Source organism: Saccopteryx leptura, chromosome 2 (genome assembly GCF_036850995.1).
Source record: "Saccopteryx leptura isolate mSacLep1 chromosome 2, mSacLep1_pri_phased_curated, whole genome shotgun sequence".
Taxonomy (NCBI): Eukaryota; Metazoa; Chordata; class Mammalia; order Chiroptera; family Emballonuridae; genus Saccopteryx; species Saccopteryx leptura.
The window spans coordinates 331823058-331838459 of NC_089504.1; the positions used below are offsets into that span (position 1 = coordinate 331823058).

Consider the following 15402-nt stretch of genomic DNA (forward strand, 5'->3'; position numbering starts at 1 on the left):
GTCCCAGTCTGATGATCTATCCACTGCGCCATCGCCTGGTCAGGCTGGCCAGCATTTCTAAAATAACTACAATGGGCATTATGCTAAGTACTTTTCACAGATTCTCTCTCACAAGTACTATGCTATAGGTACTATTATCCCCATTTGATATCTGAGGAAACAGTGCTCAACTTGTCCTAAGTCACATAGCTTGGTAAGGAGTCAGTCGGGCAGGAATTGGAATAGAGGCACTCGCTCGTATCCTCTGTCTTTCATGTATGAAAATACAGTGTTTTTGGTGAAATTTATACTGCCATTTGTATACTATGAGTGTGTTAAACACCCTGGTGTGGATGCCACTGTGCTGAATACTCTACACAGCTATTTATGTGTGATATTAGGAAATTCCACTGGGTGTTTGTTACTGCCTGGCTGCCGTTGATCTCTTATAGCATAGCGAATCTTAACCAGTTTTACTTCTTTTTTTCACCCCACAGTCTTAATTTTAAAGATCCTGAAGCAGTCAGAGCTCTGACTTGTACTCTCCTAAAGGAAGATTTTGGACTTTCTATTGATATTCCATTGGAGAGACTAATTCCCACAGTTCCCTTAAGACTCAACTATATTCATTGGGTAGAAGATTTGATTGGTCATCAGGATTCTGACAAAAGTACTCTCCGAAGAGGAATTGACATAGGTATATATATGGTTTTAAATTATTCTGTTAACTAAATGTAAATTTCATAAATTATTTAAGGTCAAAATTTTTGTAAATTCTTTTGGATATTTGTTGTGTGAAAGAATCTGGCTTTAGATTATATACTATATACTACTGCTCTTACTTGCTACACCTGGGCTTTCCTACCATTGATTTCTCTTGAGAAGAGTTGTCAGCACCAAACAGGGAGCAAATGAGTAAGAGAGGCAAAATGAAAGTAATGCTCTTGTTTTCTTAGTTTTTCAGATTACCATGTTGGTGTCTGTCTATTGGGCATTATTTTTACTCTGAATTTTTTGGTATTAGTAACATAGTCTCCATATTGTGATTTTTTTGGTGATGGCCATTTGATAAAAGGACATGTGGGCATGGATACATCCAGGAACCTCTTGAATGATTACTTATAGAGGGTGTTTAATCCAAAATTGAAGGGAGAAAAAAAAGCATTGAGTTCAAGTAAGATTTATCTTAACTGTAAACTTGTACAATGAAGAAGACTGTCCAGTTTGAATCATGTAGGAGAGTAAGTGGATATACAGAAGGAAATACAGCCAGGGCATGTTTTGCAATTATAAGTATATGTTTGTCATGGCTGATATTTTTATTTGATAGGGTTTAAATTTTCTTTTTAATCCTGTGGCCTTTCGCAGTTCTTTATGACAAAAATTGAATTAAAAGCTTTGTGACTCTATTTTTAAATATAGTATAGTTAATAGCAAACACGATTTCTTAATAGTAGTAAATGTTTAACTTTGACATTTGCATGTATTTTCAGTCTTCATTGCTCATGACCTTTAACAGCATTTATTGACTCCTCCTTTCTCCTTTATCCACTGTCCTCCATGATAACACATTCCTGGTTTTCCTTTCACTTCTAGACTCTCTTCTCCTCTTTTCAGGCTCACTTTCCTGTTATAAATCCTTAAAGCTCAGTCTTTAGCACCCCTCCTCCTTTTTTTAAAGAGAGGAAGAGGACAGACCGACAGAAAGGGAGACAGATAAGAAGCATCAACTCATAGTTGTGGCACCTTAGTTATTCATTGATTGTTTTCTCATATGCGCCTTGACCAGGGGGCTCCAGCTGACCCTGTGACCCCTTACTCAAGCCAGTGACCTTGGGATTCAAGCCAGAGACCATGGGGTCATGTCTATGATCCCACACTCAAGCTGGTGACCCCTTGACTCATGCCAGATGAGCCTTCACTCAAGCCAGCGTCGTTGGAGTTTTGAACCTGGGTCCTCAGCATCCCAGGCTGATGCTTTACTGTGCCACCACCTCATCAGGCTTTAGCTCTTTTCTTATTTAGCACCCTACCAACTAGGCGACTCCATCCATATCTATGACTTTATTTTCCACTTCCATGAGAATAATGTACAGATTTATATATTTCTCCAACTCATTACTTTTCTAGTCCCATATGTATGATAAACTTGAATATCTCAAAAAACGTTTTAGAGTTGGCTACGTCCAAGACCAGTACCTGTTCTTTCTTTTGAATCTTGGTCGTCTCCCTTTGTTTCTCATTTCAGTGACTCTCCCACACTCCACCCTGCCATCCTTGATATTACTTCTCCCTGTCCTCACTGAAAATATCTATCACCATTTCCTTTTGGTTTTCTTTTTTTAGATTTTTATTTATTTATTCATTTTAGAGAGGAGAGAGAGAGATAGAAAGACAGACAGAGAGCGAGGGAGGGAGGGAGGGAGGGAGGGAGGGAGGGAGGGAGTAGGGAGGAGCTGGAAGCATCAATTCCTATATGTGCCTTGACCAGGCAAGCCCAGGGTTTCAAACCAGCAACCTCAGGGTTCCAGGTCGACACTTTATCTACTGTGCCACCACAGTTCTCCTGTTGCTTTTCTCTCAAAGAAAAAAAATAATAAATAAATAAATATATATATATATATGAGAGAGACAGAGAGAGGGGGACAGATAGGGACAGACAGGCAGGAAGGGAGAGATGAGAAGCATAAATTCTTCGTTGTGGCACCTTAGTTGTTCATTGATTGCTTTCTCATATGTGACTTGACCAGGAGGGGGCTACAGCAGAGTGAGTGACCCCTTGCTCAAGCCAGTGATCTTGGGCTTCAAGCTGGTGACCTTGGTGTTTCAAACCTGGGTTCTTTGCATCCCAGTCCAACACTCTATCCACTGTGCCACCACCTGGTCAGGCTCAAGTTTTTTGTTTTTTGGGTTTTTTTTTGTATTTTTTTTGAAGTGAGAAGCAGGGAGGCAGAGATAAAGACTCTCGCATGCACCCAACTGGGATCCATCTGGCAAGCCCACTAGGGGGTGATGCTCTGCCCATCTGAGGCGTTGCTCCATTGTAACCAGATCCATTCTAGCGCCTGAGATGGAGGCTATGGAGCCATCATCAGTATCCGGGCCAGCTTTGCTCCAGCGGAGCCTTGGCTGCGGTAGGAGAAGAGAGAGATAGAGAGAAAGGAAAGGGGGAGGGATGGAGAAGCAGATGGGCACTTGTTCTGTGTGCCCTGACTGGGAATCGAACCCGGGACATTCACATGCCACGCCGATGCTCTACCACTGAGTCAACTGGCCAGGGCCATGCTCAAGTATTTTTTAAGTCATCTGTTTATCTCTATCTTCACTGCCACCATCCTAGTTCAGATCATCATCAGTCCTGGTCTATAGAGCAACTTCTCAGCACTCTTCTCATCCAGTCTGCTACCTCTCTATTCCATTCTTCAGAAAGTATTTAGAAACCCACAACTGATCACATTTCTACTACTTTAATGGCTTCCTGTATAGTCTGACCAGGCAGTGGCGCAGTGGATAGAACGTCGGATTGGGATGCAGAGGATCCAGGTTTGAAACTCCGAGGTCGCCAGCTTTAGCGTGGGCTCACCCTGTTTGAGCATGGGGTCACTGGCTTGAGCATTGGGTCATAGACATGACCCCGTGGTAACTGGTTTGAGTCCAAAGGTCGCCGGCTTGAACAAGGGGTCACTTGCTCTGCTGTCCGCTCCCCCCCACTCAAGGCACATATGAGAAAACAATGAACAACTAAGGTACTACAACAAAGAATTTATGCTTTCATCTCTCTCACTTCTTGTCTATCCCTCTCTCTGCCTCTCTCTGCCTCTGCCCAAAAGAAAAAAAAAAAGGCTTGCTATTGCTTCTGTGATAAACACCCAAAACCTTGACTTGACCTATGAAAGTCAGTTGTCTGATCTCTGCCCTTTTCTGGGCCTCACTAAACTTCGCCTTAAGGTGCTTCTCTCTCTTGATTTCTGCACTCTTCTTTAGTTTTTCTGTTCAGGCATCATGCCTCCTTCCCTTTGTAAGCTTTGTTTTCTCTTTGTGGAACTTCCCCACCTTTACCATATAAAGCCTCATTTTTACTAGTTGCTAACTCAAGCCTTACTTTATCAGGAAAACCTCCTCTGACCTTTGAGCATAGGGTAAGTTTCCTGATTATGAATATGGAAACTATGTTTCTTCCTTGATGCCATTTTTATTAACTTGTCTGATTGATTAGTGTCCTTCTTTACCAGTTGCTTGCAAGATACAGAGCCTGTTACCTTTTTGCTTAGTACAGTATCCCAAGGCCCAACAAAGGTTTTGGCACATAGTAGGTATTCAATAAATAATGTGTTGAATATTGATAAATACACGTTTCTGTCAACATTTAAAAATCCGAAAACCTCACACAATCACTATATTAAAATAAATTCCCCACATACCTGTGAGTTGTTACTTGAAGGAAACCAGAAGGAAAAAAGAAACCTAAAGAGAAAATCCATTTCTTAGACGTGGAGACACAGAAACGCGTTTGATCTAGATCTGAAACATCAATCACTGGCTTGTCCCATCAAGGTTTCAAGAGAGACATTCAGAGACAAATGCTTCAGGCAAAGATCATTCTTTGACAGTGAGGGCTTGGTCCTAATTTTGTATATAGAACCCCTAACCATGGACTGGACTATACACTAACTTGTGACCTGTTATGTTCATGGCGGAAGATTGGCCAGTGGGTTATAGAAAGCTTAAAGAGCTTGAGAGCCTACTTGGTACTAATTTATTTTAATTATGCCCTAAACCTTCTAAAATAACACTTGGGGATATAGGAGGTTAATGGATTTAGCTCTTTATAAGGAGCATTGGTGCTGAAATCACATCCATTCTAATTAGGGTTTTATATAGACTCTTCCCCAAGACTCCATCAGTTTGCTCTAATTCTATGATTATACACTTTCCATTTATATTTATCATTACAAGGTTTTTTTTACCCATTTAAAAATGTCATTCAGCTTTCTGAGGGAATTAGGATGTTAGAATATAAGTCTTTTGGTCTTAGGAATTGAGAAACTGGATTTTGTTTTCTTTTTTTGGGGTAGAGGACAGGCCTTTTACCTGTGTTAATTGTTGGGCAATTGAAGAAAAGTGTGCTCTTTTTGCTTTTGCTTTTAAATAAAATTGAAATACGTAGAGAAAGGCAGTTGTGTAAGAATCAGGGCCTGCGATCTGGTCTGGATTTTTCCCCCCTCTGCAGAGATGAAATAGCTATGGGAAATTCCTTGTTCTGAGTGACTCGGGCTTACCAGAATGGCTAACAGGGCTATATGATTATGGCCTCTGAGAAGAGCTGTAGTACCCTTTACTGTCCTTTCCCTCATCGTGCCACACGTCCCCAAGGAGGTGTTTGCCCGGTAGCATCAGGCCCTGGATGCTATTAAGTAAACATGATGGAAGTTTAGCATTCAGTCAGTGTACTGTCAAAGAGCTTAAATGTTCTGGCCATCAGTTGTCCTGTCTTTCACTAGATTGTTCAGAATGCTTAAGGAGGAAGTGAGATGAGCCTGGGTTTCTTCCAGGGTAGGAGTACCTCGAGCCTCTATTCTTCCTGCATCAAGGTGAGACCAGTGGAAAGCTGGAGTGGCTGGTATGGGCTGACTACTTAGGCCGTTGGGAGAAACACTGGCTTTTCTTCTTTTTAAGATTTTAACGGCCAAGATTAGTCACTGGTTGTAAAAGCAGTATTTGAAGTTAGTGTATAGTCCAGTCCATGGTTAGGGGTTCTGTATACAAAATTAGGACCAAGTCTTCACTGTCAAAGAATGATCTTTGCCTGAAGTATTTGTCTCTGAATGTCTCTCTTGAAACTTTGATGGGACAAGCCAGTGACTGATGTTTCAGATCTAGATCAAACGTGTTTCTGTGTCTCCACGTCTAAGAAATGGATTTTCTCTTTAGGTTTCTTTTTTCCTTCTGGTTTCCTTCAAGTAACAACTCACAGGTATGTGGGGAATTGGGTTTAATATAAAAAAATTTTTTTAATATAAAACTTTTATACCTTATGTATTCTGCTTTGGGGGAACGCAGTGCGCACTGACCTATTTTAGTACTGTGGTGTTTTAACAATTAGCATTGATTTCTTTTTCGTTTAAAATTTTTTAAAATTGATTTTAGAGACAGGAAGGAAGGGAGAGAGAGAGACAAAAACATCGATTGGTTATTCCGCTTATTTTGAATTTTCATTTTACTAGGTACTGGGGCATCCTGCATCTATCCTTTACTTGGAAGTACCTTAAACGGCTGGTATTTCCTTGCAACAGAAGTAGATGATATGTGCTACAACTATGCAAAGAAAAATGTGGAACAGAATAACTTATCTGATCTTATAAAAGGTGAGCGCTGCAGAATAAATAACCCATTTAAGCTTTGTTTATTAATCATTTTCTAATTTAATATATTACATTATCTTTTGCTTTATATACAAACTTTGGTAATTTAAAAAATCTGGTGTATTGTAATTAGAGTTCCTGTTATCAGAAGTAATTCAGAAAAATAAATAGTAAGTACAGTTGATCCATGATTCAGTATTTGTGAAGTTGCCTACTTGCTAAAATTTGCCTATTCAGAGTTATTTTTTTAATCTCAATATCATTGCTCTGTGATACTTTGCTGGTTATCCGTAGACATGTTAGAAAGAGAAAAAAATTGAGTCATCCAACCTGCCTGGTCCCAGCTGTAGTTGGACAAGGTGATGTTCGGCCTTCTTGTTTCAGCTGTAAACTCTCCTATCATGGTCTATTTAGTGACATTTTTTTGCAGTTTTGTACTTTCTTGGTGATTTTGATGTTTTAAATGGCCCCTAACTATAGTACTTAAGTGCTATCTAGTGTTCCTAAGTACAAGAAGGCTGTGATGTGCCTTACAGAGAAAACACACGTTAGGTATTGTTCAGACATGAGTTAATAGTGCTTTTGACCATGAATTCAGTGCTAGCGTATCAACAATGTATATTAAGTAAGTGTCTTTAAACAGAATCATACATAAAATAGGGTTTACATTGTCTTTTGGGGTGTTTTTTGGCAAGAGATAGAGAGAGAGAGAGAGAGAGGAACACAGGGACAGACAGACAGATGAGAAGCATCAGTTCTTCGTTGCTATACCTTAGTTGTTCATGAATTGCTTTCTCATATGTGCCTTGATGGGGGTGCTATAGCCAAGCCAATGAGTGACCTTGGGCTTCAAGCCAGCGACCATGGGGTCATGTACACGATCCCATGCTCAAGCTGACGACCCCATGCTCAAGCTGGGTGAGCTAGCACTCAAGCCCACAACCTCAGGGTTTGGAATGTGGATCTTCTGCATTCCAGGCCGACACTCTATCCACTGCACCACTGCCTGGTCAGGCAGGTTTACATTGATTGGTTGATGAAAATGTTGGACCAGCCTGACCTGTGATGGCGCAGTGGATAAAGCCTCGACCTGGAATGCTGAGGTCGCCGGTTCGAAACCCTGTACTTGTCTGGTTAAGGCACATATGGGAGTTGATGCTTCCTGCTCCTTCCCCATTTCTCTCTCTTTCTTCTCTCTCTCTCTCTCTCTCTCTCTCTCTCTCTCTCTTGCTCTTTCTCCTCTCTAAAATGAATAAATAAATAAAACTCTGGGCTTGCCTGGTCAAGGCACATACAACAAGCTAGACTGAAGCAACTACTTGCACCCCCGCCACCTCTGTAAAATCAATGAAAAAAAAATTGACCAGAGGCTCACAGTTACCTAATCCACCCTGTGTTTCTTCTCAGAGCCAATGATTTAGTATTCACTAATTCAGTGGTTGTGATAACTTTATAGAACATATGTCCTATATATATGTGAAAATATATGTCATATACTGCAAATAGTGAGAATCACCTGTATATGAAGTAACCTACCATATTTCCCCATGTAGAAGACGTTCCCATGTATATGATGCACTTTAATTTTGGGGCCTGAAATTTGAAAAAAAAAATGTATTACATAAAGTTACTGAACTCAAGTTTTATTCATCATAAAATTCATACAACTCTAAATCACTGTCAAAACTCCTATCCAGGCCCTGGCCGGTTGGCTCAGTGGTAGAGCATTGGCCTGGCGTGCAGGAGTCCTGGGTTCGATTCCCGGCCAGGGACACAGGAGAAGTGCCCATCTGCTTCTCCACCCCTCCTCCTCTCCTTCCTCTCTATCTCTCTCTTCCCCTCCTGCAGCCAAGGCTCCATTGGAGCAAAGTTGGCCCGGGCGCTGAGGATGGCTCTGTGGCTCTGCCTCAGGTGCTAGAATGGCTCTGGTTGCAACAGAGTAACACCCCAGATGGGCAGAGCATCGCCCCCTGGTGGGCATGCCGGAGTCTGTCTGACTGCCTCCTCATTTCCAACTTCAGGAAAAAAAAAAAAAAAACTCCCATCCATTAGTTTGTTCTCATATGTGTCTGATGACGAATCACTGTCTTCAACAATGAGTGCAAGAACAAGTGCAAAACAGTGGGAAATGCAAGTAAAAAACCCTACAACCACTGTGTAAGACGCACCCAGGTTTTAGACCCCAAATTTTTTTGGAAAAGGGTGTATCTTATACGCGGGGAAATACAGTAATCATCAAGTTTTTAAAATGGAAAAAAGGATTTTAAAAGGAAGAAAACCCTACTGTTGATTAAACTATACCATCCTTTTTTTTTTTTAGCACCTGAAAATGTGTTACAATTGAATTACCTTAATAATCACGTTTTAACTTTGTGCTTATGCCTGACCTGCGCTTATGCTTGGCACAGTGGATAGAGCGTTAACCTGGAATGCTGAGGTCGCCAGTTCAAAACCCTGGGCTTGCCTGGTCAAGGCACATATGGGAGTTGATGCTTCTTGCTTTTCCTCCTTCTCTCTCTCTCTCTCCTTCTAAAATGAATTTAAAAAATTAATTTGCCTGACCAGGCGGTGGCGCAGTGGATAGAGCGTTGGACTGGGATGCGGAGGACCCAGGTTTGAGACCCTGAGGTTGCCAGCTTGAGCACGGGCTCATCTGGTTTGAGCAAAGCTTACCAGCTTGGACCCAAGGTCACTGGCTTGAGTAAGGGGTTTCTCGGTCTGCTGTAGCCCCACGGTCAAAGCACATATGAGAAAGCAATCAATGAACAACTAAGGTGTTGCAATGAAAAACTGATGATTGATGCTTCTCATCTCTCTGTGTTCCTCTGTCTGTCCCTATCTAACCCTCTCTCTGACTCTGTTAAAAAAAAATAAGAAGAAGATTAATTTTGTGGCCCTGGCCAGTTGGCTCAGTGGTAGAGTGTCGGCCCAGTGTGTGGAAGTCCCGGGTTCAATTCCCAGCCAGGGTACACAGAAGTGCCCATCTGCTTCTCCACCCTTCCCCCTCTACTTCTCTCTATTTCTCGCTTCCCTTCCCACAGCCAAGGCTCCACTGGAGCAAAGTTGGCCCAGGTGCTGAGGATGGATCCGTGGCCTCCGCCTCAGGTGCTAGAATGGCTCTGATTGCGGTGGAGCAACTCCCCAAAGGGGTGAAGCAACACCCCCTGGTGGGCATTCTGGGTGGATCTCGGTTGAGCACATGCGGGAGTCTGTCTGCCTACCCCTGCTTCTCACTTTGGAAAAATACCCCCCCCAAAATTAATTTTTTGCTTATTTTATATATAAAAAACACCATTTTTGTTTTATTAAAAAGACTATAAAGTCTTTTTATGGAAGAAATAGGCTTTACTTACTAGTGTTAAACATATCACTTTAAGAGAAGGTACTGATACTGTTAATGCACTTTTTAGTTATCCATTCCTATATTACAAATTACTGTAAAATCTAGCAGCATTCTACACTAAACATTTATTTTCTCATAGTTCCAACGCATCAGGAATTTGGGCATGGCCAACCTATGTGGTTCATGGGGTTGCCATCATTTGAAGGATTGACTAGGGGTAAAGATTTGCTTCCAAGTTGGCAGTTGGCTCACTTATATAGCTGTTGGCAGGAAGCCTTATGTTCATTGCCATATGGATCTCAGGGCTATTTGACATGGAGAAGAGCTGGCTTCTCCTAGAGCAAGTAATTCAAGAATAGGACAAGGAAGAAGCCATATTACTCTTTATGACCTAGCCTCAGAAGTGACACCCTGTCACTTCCATCATTTTCTATTTAATAAAAGCAAGTTAGTGAGGACAGCTTATACTTAAGGAGAGGGAACTTAAACTCCACCTTTTGTAGGGACTAGTGTCAAAGAATTTGTGGACATATTTGAAACTACCATAGCATTAATAAGGTTAACAGTTCCTGTTTTTCCTCCTAGTGGTAAAAGTACCACAGAAGACACTCCTGATGGATGCTCTTAAAGAAGAATCTGAGATAATCTATGACTTTTGCATGTGCAATCCTCCCTTTTTTGCCAATCAATTGGAAGCCAAGGTAAAATGTCTTCTTTAAAGTAATTAATGTTTATCTAAGTTCACCTTGTTTGCAAAAATAGGAGCAAAGAACAGCTTTTGTTTTAGAAGCTGTATCTGGATGCTTTTGTAATCAAGCACTTGAAAACCCAATTCAGATGGACTTAACAAGAAGGGAAATTTATTGGCTTACATATCCGAGAACTGCAGCACTGTTGTTGACCTTAGGAACAGTTTGGTTAAAGGGGTTCATAGTAGTCTCTCCAGGTTTCTCTTGGCTCTGACCTAGCTCTTGGTTTTGTTTTCAGGCTGGTTTACTTGTGGCAGAGTAATATTTGTGGAGAGGGAGAAAGGGAGGAGAGAACTTTCGGTTTCTTCTGATTGGACCAATTTAGGTCACCGTGTACTCCTGTATTGGGTTTATTGGCTGAGGGAGGAAGTTGCTATTTTCACTGGCACCTATCTTTTTTTTTTAATATATAATTTGTTTTATTATTTTTTTGACAGAGAGAGGGAGAGATAGGGACAGCCAGTCAGGAAGGGAGAGAAATGAGAAGCATCAGTTCTTTGTTCCAGCTCCTTAGTTGTTCATTGATTGCTTTCCCATATGTGCTTTGACTCCTCGCTCAGGCCAGCAACCTTGGGTTCAAGCCAGCGACCTTTGGGCTCAAGCCAGCAACCATGGGGTCATGTCTATATGTTCAAGCCAGCGACCCCGTGCTCAAGCTGGTGAGCCTGTGCTCCAGCCAGATGAGCTCATGCTCAAGCCGGTGACCTCAGGGCTTTGAACCTGAGTCCTCCGTGTCCCAGTCGCATGTTCTACCCTCTGAGCCACCGCCTAGTCAAGCATACACCTATAATTTGATATAAACAGATGTCCAATTAAATCTTTCCAACTTCAAATGGAAAATATATTTGCTAATGAATATGGAAACAGATACATTGAATTAAAAACAAAGAACCTATAAAAACCTCAGTACTGTAAAATATTGATTTAACCTGTTTTTCTTCATTTAGTTAATTCCCTATTAATAGGAAGTAAGTAATATTAATTAGAAGGAAATAAGGGAGTATATATGCTGAAAGCTTTAAGAGAACAAATTATTTTTAGAATCACTCAGGTACCCTAAACATACCACTTAGATACCTCATAAAGTAAATTCCAGATGGATGTAATTTTTTTGCAGGGGAAAGGAGGGAAATGGAAATAAACTTATTAACAATACCAACATTCTGGTTTGGAACATAAAATGAAGCAGGATTTAAGAAAATCTAAATTTTAGTCTTTGATGCAAATAAATCACAAGAACTAAAATAGCCACACCCTGGAGTACAGACAATTTGTGGTCTTTTGTGACTGACTTCTTTCATTAAGCATAATATATTTTTGAATTTCATCAATTTTGCATCTATCAACACTTCATGATTTTGTATTGACGATTAATTTTATACTGATTGGAAATACCACATTTTACTTTTTCATTAGTTGATAGACATTTGGGTTGTTTTCACTCTTGGCTATTGTGGAAATGCTGTGAGCATTTGTGTACGAGGGTTTGTATGGGCATGTTTTCATTTCTCTTGGATGTATACACTTAGGAAGGAGTAGAATTACTGAGTTACGTGTTATTTGCTCTATGTATAATTATTTGAGTAACTGCCAGACTTTTCCAAAGTGTCCGCACCATTTTTCATCCTACCACCAGCAGAGTATTAGGATTTTAGGTTTTAATCTCTTTACATCCTTCTTTTATTTATTTATTTTTAGCATGTGAGAGGCTGACAGGCAGACAGGAAGGGAGAGAGATGAGAAACATCAACTTAGTTGCAGCACTTTAGTTGTTCATTGATTGCTTCTCATATGTGCTTTGACCTGGGGGCTCCAGCTGAGCCAGTGACCCCTTGCTCAGGCCAGCAATCGTAGGGTCATGCCTATGATCCATGCTCAAGCAGGCGGCTATGCACTCAAGCTGCTGAGCTCGTGTTGTGCTCAATCCAGGACCTAAGGGTTTTGAACCTGGGTCCTCAGCCTCCCAGGCGAACACTCAATCCACTATGCCACCATCTGATCACGCTCCTCACATCCTTGTTAAATAATTATTTGTCTTCTTTCTCTTTTTTTGTATTTTCTGAAGCTGGAAACGGGGAAAGACAGTCAGAAAGACTCCCGCATGCGCCCGACCGGGATCCACCCGGCACGCCCACCAGGGGGCGATGCTCTGCCCCTTCGGGGCGTCGCTCTGTTGCTACCAGAGCCACTCTGGCGCCTGGGACAGAGGCCAAGGAGCCATCCCCAGCGCCCGGGCCATCCTTGCTCCAATGGAGCCTCGCTGCGGGAGGGGAAGAGAGAGACAGAGAGGAAGGAGAGGGGGAGGGGTGGAGAAGCAGATAGGCGCTTCTCCTGTGTGCCCTGGCCGGGAATCGAACCCGAGATTCTTTTTTTTTTTTAATTGATTTATTTCAGAGAGAGAGGAAGTGAGAGCAGGAGAGAGAAAGAGAGAAGCATTCATTTGTTGTTCCACTTAATTGTGTATTCATTGGTTGCTTCCTATATGTGTCCTGACCAGGGATCAACCTTGGTGTTTCCAGACAACAACAATGCTCTAACTGACTAAATCAGTGGTTCTCAAACTTTTTGAAGTTGGGGCGCATTTAAAATCCTACAAATAATTGTAGGCGCACTATATACAAATTTCTGAGAAATATGTTATAATAATTAAGTCAGCCTGACCTGTGGTGGCATAGTGGATAAAGCATCGACCTTGAATGCTGAGGATGCTGGTTCAAAACCCTGGGCTTGTCTGGTCAAGGCACATACAGGAGTTGATGCTTCTTGCTCCTCCCCTCTTTCTCTCTCTCTCTCCCTCTCTCTCTCTCTCTCTCTCTAGCTCTCTAAAAATGAATAAATAAAAAAATCTAAAAAATAAAATAAGTCAAATATTAAATAAAAAAATATAAAGTCTAAGTGCTTTTATGGTAATTAAATGAAATAAATATGACAAAATTATATTTATTCTGACATTAAAAAACATTTTTATGTTACATTTTTTGAGTTATGTTTTTTAGAATTCGTAAAAAAGAGGGGTTAAAAAATAAAAAAGAGGCCTGACCTGTGGTGGCGCAGTGGATAAAGCGTTGACCTGGAACACTGAGGTCACCGGTTCAAAACCCTGGGCTTGCCTGGTCAAGGCACATATGGGAGTTGATGCTTCCTGCTCCTCCCCCTTTCTCTCTCTCTCTCTCTCTTCTCTAAAATGAATAAATAAAAATAATTTAAAAAAAAAAAAAAAAGAAAAAAACAAAAAAGTTATTATATATATATATTCTTAGTAAGATTGAATAAATTCAGTAGGACCCAGCGTGAGTGTGTTAAGTTTTTTCATTCTTGTGTTTATGAGAAACATGAGCCTGATGTGTCCTAGCAATTTGTTCAGTGTTTGGGCATATATTTGAAAGGCAAACTCTCATTTCCTCGTCAATACATTGAAGGATTCCTCTCTTTTTACTCTTAATTGTGTTGAGGGTAGAAAATCCTAATTCACATAAATAGGATGTTGAAAATTGTAGTAAAATGTTCAAAGCTTTTTTAGATATTGCCACATATTCTTCTTTTATAGAAATCCAAAAGGCTTCAAGAGACAATTCCTTATGTTTAATCATCAATTCATGATCAGTGGATATAGCTGCCAGTTCTTCTTCTTCTGTTAACGTTAAACCAAAATCACTTGAAGCTTCCATGAGTGGGTTTCTAATCCAATTGTATAGTTCAGTGTTAAGTGATGGAAAATGCTATAAATTAAATTTGGCCCATCAGCCTTCAAGTCCTATTTTATTTACACTTAACTTTTGCTTACTTCCAGAATTGAATTCTTCAATATCACACTTCTTTTTGAGAAATCTATCCATTCTATTTGGGTGTATTTATCTAAAAATAATATAATGATGTATTAATAATAAATATAATAATGATGTGTTAACAAAAAGAGCTGTATTTCCGTAATGAAATGGTATAATAGAGTAACTATATTTATTTTTATATCTGGGCACATGCTGTGAACCAGCACAGCTAGTAATTCCAGGTCCCAAGTGGAAACAGTGTGGAATTAAGAAAATATGGTGTCAGGAGGGCCTGTAATTGCTGCTGGCAAGAACAAAGCATGCCCCAAAACCGCATCTTGCCTTTATTTATAGGGTAAAGTGAGGCCATTAGCAAATCAATGGTCTCTGATCACATTTCCAAGGCAACCCAAGAATTTTACCAAGTGCAGAAAACCTCCACCATACATAACTTCTTAACTTTACACCAAACAAAGGATAGAAGAAAATTGCGTCCAGTCTTTCCAGGGAACATGGGGGGTAGTGTAAACAATCTAGCACCACAGCTTAACAGCCTTTTGCAACCTAATCAAACAAGTGAGGTTGAGCAAACTGTCAACTTACAGCCAATTCCCCACACCTTTGTCCCCCAAAAATCTAAACCCAGTTGGTTTTTTGGTCCCCAACAGGCACATATTTCTCTGGAATACTGTAGGGCGCACCTGGAAGTCTTCTAGGGCACACACTTTGAGAACCACTGAACTAAGCTAACCAGGCAGGGCCTATTTTTCTTCTTAATTATAATATCCTGTAATATCCTTCTTATAAATATCCTAGTGGGTATGAAGCGGTACTTCCTTTTAGTTTTGGTGTGCCTTTTTCTGATGGCTAATGACATTGGATATCTTTTCATATGCTTATTGGACATTTGTATATTTTCTTTGGAGAAATGCGTATTTGGATCCTTTGCCCATTTAAAAATTGAGTTATTTATTATTATTGTTGTTGTAAGAGTTCTTTGTGTATTCTACATATAAGTCTCTTACTAGATTATTTTCATATTCTCCCATTCTGCAAATTGTCTTTTTACTTGCCTGATGATGTCCTTTGCAGCGCAAGTGTTTAATTTTTAGGCAGTCCAGTTTATGTGTTTTTGTTGTTGTTATGCATTTGATGTCATGTATAAGAAGCCATTGCCTAAGCTAAGGCCATGAAGGTATACC

General features: G+C 40.5%; 1 protein-coding gene across 1 annotated transcript in view; it reads left to right on the plus strand.

Annotated features, from left to right (window-relative positions):
- The window catches only part of METTL16 (methyltransferase 16, RNA N6-adenosine), a 69656-nt gene that overhangs the window by 22356 nt on the left and 31898 nt on the right, over window positions 1–15402 (plus strand). Inside the window, exons 3-5 of the mRNA XM_066363505.1 lie at window positions 477–676; window positions 6204–6344; window positions 10270–10385. Coding sequence (XP_066219602.1) covers window positions 477–676; window positions 6204–6344; window positions 10270–10385 — 457 coding nt within the window. The remainder of the gene's footprint in view (window positions 1–476; window positions 677–6203; window positions 6345–10269; window positions 10386–15402) is intronic.